Source organism: Oxyura jamaicensis, chromosome 25 (genome assembly GCF_011077185.1).
Source record: "Oxyura jamaicensis isolate SHBP4307 breed ruddy duck chromosome 25, BPBGC_Ojam_1.0, whole genome shotgun sequence".
Lineage (NCBI taxonomy): Eukaryota > Metazoa > Chordata > Aves > Anseriformes > Anatidae > Oxyura > Oxyura jamaicensis.
The window spans coordinates 1,034,214-1,040,747 of record NC_048917.1 but is presented as its reverse complement, the minus strand read 5'-3'; the positions used below and the strand labels follow the sequence as shown (position 1 = coordinate 1,040,747).

At 64.0% G+C, this 6,534-nt stretch overlaps 2 protein-coding genes across 2 annotated transcripts; one reads left to right on the top strand and one right to left on the bottom strand.

Moving 5' to 3' along the window:
- Window positions 1-6: 6 nt before the first annotated feature.
- TARS2 (threonyl-tRNA synthetase 2, mitochondrial) lies at window positions 7-3,604 on the bottom strand (the record flags this gene model as incomplete). Its single annotated transcript, XM_035346597.1, has 13 exons — window positions 3,437-3,604; window positions 3,148-3,338; window positions 2,936-3,059; window positions 2,446-2,567; window positions 2,240-2,357; window positions 2,055-2,119; window positions 1,877-1,955; window positions 1,636-1,782; window positions 1,450-1,548; window positions 987-1,153; window positions 730-892; window positions 492-629; window positions 7-180 (listed from the first exon to the last, which is right to left on the bottom strand). Coding segments are annotated over exons 1-13 (1,647 nt in total), but the record flags the coding sequence as incomplete, so codon positions are not given.
- Window positions 3,605-3,699: 95 nt separating this feature from the next.
- LOC118178243 (translation initiation factor IF-2-like) lies at window positions 3,700-5,478 on the top strand. Its single transcript, XM_035346598.1, has 3 exons — window positions 3,700-4,313; window positions 4,572-5,040; window positions 5,102-5,478. Exons 1-2 carry the CDS (start codon window positions 3,833-3,835, stop codon window positions 5,000-5,002), a joined length of 912 nt encoding a protein of 303 aa, XP_035202489.1. The 5' UTR covers window positions 3,700-3,832; the 3' UTR covers window positions 5,003-5,040; window positions 5,102-5,478.
- Window positions 5,479-6,534: the final 1,056 nt, after the last annotated feature.

Genomic DNA, 6,534 nt, shown 5'->3' with positions numbered 1-6,534 from the left:
CCCCCCCGACACACAGAATTTGGGGGTCCCAAAGAGCCCCTTCGTGTCCCGCGGGCTCCTTTGGGACCCCCCCCGTCCCCTGTGACGCGATGCGAAGCTCACCTTGGGGCCGTAAAAGGCGCCGTCACCTGGACTCAGCTCCCAGGGCTCCCCAAAATCCCGGAGGCTCCGCTCCAATTGCTGCGGGGGCAAACGGGGAGGTGGGGAGGGGGCTCGGCATAGGGGGGGGGGCGTTGGGAACAGCGGGACGTGACACACAGGATGGGGGGGCAAGGGGGGCAGCGGTGAGGCCGTGGACACGACGCAGAGATGCGGTGAGGGCAGAGCCAGGAGGCGATGCCCGGGAGGCTCGGGACACGGAGACGCACGCGGCACGCGGGGCTCGGGGACGCGGTGGCCGAGATGTCGCAGGAGATGGGGACAGCAAGGCCGGGAGGGGGGGGACGCGGCGGCCCAGCCAGCTCCTGGTGGCACCCGGCCCTCGTCCCCACCTGCTCTGCGCGGTCCCAGGTCGCGGCGTCCCCCAGGAAGCCGTCGGGGCGCGTGGCCAGCGCCAGGCGGAAGGAGAAGCCCAGCACGGCGTAGACCGTCCGTACGAAGTCCAGGCAGCCGCCGATCTCCTCCTCCAGCTGGGGGGGGGACGGCAGCGAGCCGTGAGCAGGAAAATATTTGGGGGGGGGGTGGGTGGGAGGGAACAGCAAGTCCTCGGGGAGGTTGGGGGGCACCCACCTGCTCCAGCGTGCAGAAGATGTGCGCGTCGTCCTGCTGGAAGCGCCGCACCCGCGTCAGCCCGGTCAGGGAGCCGGGGGGCTCGTTGCGGTGCAGGACCCCGAAGTCGGCCAAGCGCAGCGGCAGCTCCCGCCACGATCGCGGCCGGTGAGCGAACATCAGGCTTGCGGGCGGACGGGCGGACAGACGGAGGCGGCGTCAGCCCCGCTGGGCCCCATCCCGCCGCCCCCGCGCTGAGCCCGGCGCGCTCGGCTCACCAGTGGGCCGGGCAGTTCATGGGTTTGAGCGAGAGGGTCTCGGTGCCGGCGGAGAAGGAGAACATGTGGGCGCTGTAGTGCTGCCAGTGCCCCGAGAGCTCCCAGAGGCGCGGGCTGAAGACGTTGGGGGTGACCACCTCGCTGAAGCCCCTCGCCTGGTACTCGCTCTGCGGGGACGTGGTGGGGGCGTCAGCGCAGCCCTGGGGGAGCTGCACGGCCCCCCCCGCGGCAAGGCCAGGGTGTTCACAGAATCATTTAGGTTGGAAAAGAGCCCTGAGATCACCCAAACGTGCGCCTAACGCTACTGAGTCCACCACAAAACCACGACGTGGGGTTCCATAGGGTCGGGGTGCAGCTGGGCAGAGGCAGAGCCCCGTCGCCAGTGGCTCCCAGAGGAGGTGACAGTGACAGCAGCGGTGTAAGGGGACAGCCCGAGGCCTCGGGGGAGGCTTTGTGGCCATACCCTGATGAAGTCGACGAGGGCGTTGTAGACGTGGGCGCCGCGGGGCAGGAAGAAGCAGCTGCCGGGGCTGAGCTTGTGGAAGAAGAAGAGCTCCTGCTCCTGCGGGGCCAGGGAAGGGAAAACGTCACCACGGGGGGGGGGACGCCGGCATCCGATCCCCAAAACCCGCCCTGTGCCAGGGCTCACCCGGCCGATGCGGCGGTGGTCGCGGAGAGCGGCCGCATCCTGCGCCTGCTGCCAGGCCTCCAGCTCCTGGGTGCTGGGGAAGGCAATGGCAGCGACGCGCTGCAGCGACCGGCGCTCCGCGGGGTCCCCCCAAAACGCGGCCGAGCTCTGCGGGGAGAGACGGGAGCAAAGGGAGGCGTCGGGGGAACCCAGACGTCCGGGTCCCCCACCAGCCCCGCGCCCTCCATCCTGCTGAGCCTACCGTCAGGACACGGAGGGCCCCGATCAGCCCCGTGTGCCCGAGGAGGGGGCCGCGGCAGAGCTGCAGCAGTGGGCCGCACCTGTGAGGGCGGCAGACGGACAAACGGACACAGGAGACGGACATGTCACCGCCCTGCCCGGAGCTGCCCACGGATGTCACCCGGGCCACCCGCGCTCACCTATAGACAGTGGCCGTGGGGGACGTCACCTCCTCCTGGATCCGCTGCAGCTGGAAGCTGTTGTGCTGGGGGGAGCAAGGCAGGTGGTGGTGGCAGAGGTGACACCAGCGTGGGTGACACCAACCTGCGGCGTCCGACACCTCCAAGCGGGGTGTGCTCGGGGAGGGGACACCCGGGGGTCTCACCTTGAAGAGCTCCGCCAGCTGCTCGCGGGTGGCCTCCAGGCGCTCAAAGCGATGCTGGGCACGGGCAAAGGCCACGCAGGCGTCCTCCAGCGCCGGCAGCTCGCTGCGCTGCACCGTCCTGGGGGCACAGGGATGCACTAGGGATGTGAGCAAGAGACCCTACAGGGCACCGTGGCCGTCGCCCCAACGTCCCGAAGCCCCTGTACCTGTCCCCCATGTGGGCGTCACAGAAGAAGCCATCCTCGGTGGCCACGGTGCTGCAGAGCGTGGCTCCGTAGAACTGCTCCAGCACTGCTCCCAAAACAAAGGCGCTGGACTGCCAGAAAGCCTGGGGACACGAGGGGACACGGGAGACGTGGAGGACACAGGAAGCACGGGGGACACAGGGTGTGTGGTGGGGGACACGGGAAGCATGGAGAGCACGGGAAACACCAAGGGCATGAAGAACGTGGGGGACAAAGGGAGCGTTGGGGGGCACGGGGGTTATTGAGGGAAGCACAGAGGGCACAGGGGACACGGAGGTCGTGAGGGATACGGGGGAATGTGGGATTGTGGGGGGGACACGGGGAGCAATGGGGGCAGACATGGGGGGGAAGTGGGGGGTGTGGGAGACAATGGGGGGAATCAGGGTGGCACAGAGGGGATGTGGGGGCACTGGGGGACATTGGGGGGGGGCACGTCCCAGCCCCCACTCACCACCCGCCCCTCCGGCGTGGCGAAATCGAGCAGCTCCAGGTCGGTGTCGTTCTCCAGGGGCTGCTCCAGGTCCCGCAGGGCCCCGTTCACCCGGGCCACCAGCACCGAGGCGGCCAGGCCCGACCTGCGGGGACAACGCGGGGACGAGGTGACTGGGGGAAGGAGCCCGGAGAAAGGACGGGGAACCGGGGGGTCCCCCCCTTTGGCCGTACCCCAATTGCTCGGCCACCTGCCGAGGGGTGGTCTGCAGGGCTCGGCCGTGCAGGCAGCGCCCCCCGGGCAGGACGATGCGGATGGGGGTCCCCGCTGGGGGCTTCCCCCCATCATCATCATCACCCCCAGCCCTCCTCTCCCGGGCCGCTTGGAGCCGCTGGAAAAGTCGCAGCCGCTCGGCGACGTGGGGCTGCGGGGAGAAACGGGGATGGAGGGGAGGGAGGTCAGGGCGATGGGGGAGCCCCAGCTCCGTACCCCCGAAACCCGGGGACCGGGGGCTCGGCGCACCCGGTAACGGCGAGGGGCTGCCCCCAGGAGCAGCCGCCCCCCGGTGAGGGCTGGCGGCATGGCGGGGCCTGGGCCGCCCCTTCCGGCAGCGGGCGGACGCCGGGGACCTCCCCGGGGCGGGCTCAGCTTCCCCGGCTCCGCTCCCAGCCCAGGCCCCGGCGTCGGTCCTGGCCTAGGCCCCGGTTCAGGCCCCGGACCGAAGCCTGGGCCGGGGTCGGGGTCCAGCCCCCCCCCCCCCCTCCCTCCTTTGGGGGTCCCCAAAGGCCTTAGGCCCGCAGGAGCCAGACCCCAAAACGCCATTTTGCGTCCCTGCATCCAGCTCTACCTCAAAAACGCCCCAAATTTCACCAGACCCCCCTCAGACACCACTGTTTTGTACTCTTGCGGTCACCTCGAATGCCCCGAGGTTTCCAGCCCCCCAGAACATCATTATTTTACCCTCCTACAGCCACCTCAAAAGCACCCCAAATTCTCCAGCCACCAAATACTGTCATTTCACATTTATGCGGCCAGATCAAAACGCCCCAAATTCCCCAGACCCCCCCCCAAAAACGCCATTTTGCACTCCTGCAGCCCAAATCCCATCCAGAACCGCCCCCAAGCCCCTGTAGCCCACCCAGCAGCAGCCCCAAATCCTGCCCCCCTACACTGGGACCCCAAAACATTTGGGAGCTTCTTGTTAGAGGGTCTGGGAGTCCCCTTTCTCCAAAGGCTTCACCCTGCTGGAGGCTGAGGTCCAAGGATCCTGCACTTGGGTGCTGTGGGGACAAAGCCAGCAGGCTCCGTGGGGGGGTACAAGCCCACGTTGATGCTCATTCCACTCATCCTTGGCGTGGCCGCGCTTCGTCTCCAGCCCACGGGGGACACAGGGAAAGTGGGGGCATTGCAGGGAAATACCCAGTGCCAGAACACAGCCAGCCCCCAACAGGTCCTTGCCCTTATTCAGTTAAAGCAAAACACGAGGAAAAAGCAGCCAAAACAGCACAAAGAGCCAAAAATTAAAGTCACGTGTGAAAGAAAAACCCGGGGAGGCTGAGCAGGGAGAAGCTGGCGCTCCTTTCTGGAGGGGAGAGCAGCACGTGCAGCGGCAGTTTTGGCTCCACGGAGGTGTTTGGCGAGGTTCCGATCCTCTCCTGGTGCCCTCGGCTCCTGGGAAGGGGAAACCCAGGAGGAGGAGGAGGAGGAGGAAGAGCAGCAGCGGAGAGCAGAGGCCTGGGAGCAGCCACCAGCATCCCGGTGGCCCCCGCAGGCAAGCAGAAGGCCCCGTTAAAGAAGAGTATGAAAGCAGCCGAACTAGGTGTTTTATTAAATGTATCAATACACATTTTCCACATGATCTGCGGATTCATCGTCGCCTCCTCTCACCCGCGTTTGCCCTCTCCACACCGACACTTGAGAATATCGACCCCACGATTCATCTTTACAGGCACAGGGAAAGGAAGAAAAAAAAAAAGCAGCCGGTATTTACAGCGGTTTGGGAACAACAGCAGCTCACCCTCCCGCGGCCTCAGAGCACACTTGGTTATTCTGCAGGGTTTAAAAACAAAAAATAAATCACCAACATAAAAAAAGAAACGACGCACGTTATTCACAGTATCCAACAGGCCTCCCAAGCCTGCACAAATCCCTCAGCGGGCAGCGGCACTGCGGGGTGGCGAAGGGCTCCCTGGCGGGTGTCCGTGTGTCCGTCCTCTGGGTCCCGCAGGCGAGCCACGGCCGTGATGAGACACACCGCTTCATGCTTTTATTTAAAAAATACACGTTTATTTCGTTTGCTTCCCTTAGCAGGTGAAATACAAAAAGTTAAAGCATGGTTAAGGGGATGGAAATCACAGACACGGGAGGAAAAACAAACGCCTTCATGTCCCCAGGTCACCAGGTGGTTTTTACATATGTACAGTGGCGCCGTCGTTACCGCCGCTATTTTGAAGTAACAGCACGGAGTTAAATGAAAAACCTCCAAGCAGAACAACTCCCAGCTTCCACTGATAAAATGTTTTGGTTTGCCTTCTCTTTACGGTAAGGGTTCCCTTATCACCAGTCCTCTCACTTCAACCGACCTCAAAAGCCACCGCCGAGCGCCAGGACGCCGGCCGGCGAGTGGCCACCCTTACCTCCCGTCCGAACCCAGCTGGACTTTGAAATCACCACTTTAAGCAAGAGCAGCAGAAAAATCATTCACATTCTTGTATCTAGAGGGAAAAGGTGGTTGGAGTTAGCGCTGGCTCTGTCCCCGCGCCGGAGCCACCCGCGTGCCTGAACGCCGCCTCGCGACACCGCGACAGCTCCTGAGCGAGCCGGGGCCGCGGTTTTGAGGCCAGACCCCGGACCCGAAGACGACCTGCGGTGGCCGGAGCCGGGCGCTGAAGGGTTTGGGGCTCAGGGAAAAGAGGAGCAGCCCCGTGCTCCTCTCCTCTCCGCCCTTTGCTGGCTTCTTCCCCGCCACACTTCGCCCAGCGCCCCGTCCGAAGCCAGCATCCGTCGGGGGGGGAGAGGGGGCAAAACCTCGCAGCCTGCCTCCGACTTCCTCGCGGGCACCCGCGCCACGCGCCCTCCGTGTTAAACGAAGCACAGCCCGAGCACACGCAACAAAGAAATGCTCTGCCATTTTCTCGTTTTGTAATTTTTATGTAGATATTTAACCCTACACCTTTATCAAACGTATATATAATGAATTCTACCAACTAAAAAAAAAAAAAAAAAAAAATCAAGTAAAATTCCAACTTCATCTAAAAGCTCCCTGCGCACACGGCGGCGGGGCCGCCCCTGCGGAAAGCACGCAGGGAGCAGGGAGCCAGGCGTCGTCCCCATTTCTCCGCATGCAGGTTCTCTCTCTCAGCTTACAGTCTGTGAGTTCCAAACAATCAGAGATGTAATTAAAAAGTGATTATATATACACGCATAGAAAGTCAAACGGTGTTCCCAGGGGGAAAAATAAGGACAAAAAACAAACCAACAGGCGGGTTTTTCCAAACGGGGTTAAGCTCTACGGAAGGGGCCACGAGCGCGGGGGCTGCCGCGAGCCGCGCCGTGGGGACGCTGCGACCAGGTGGGTGCAGGGAACGCACGGCCGCGAGCACGCCGCGCCTGCCGGACCC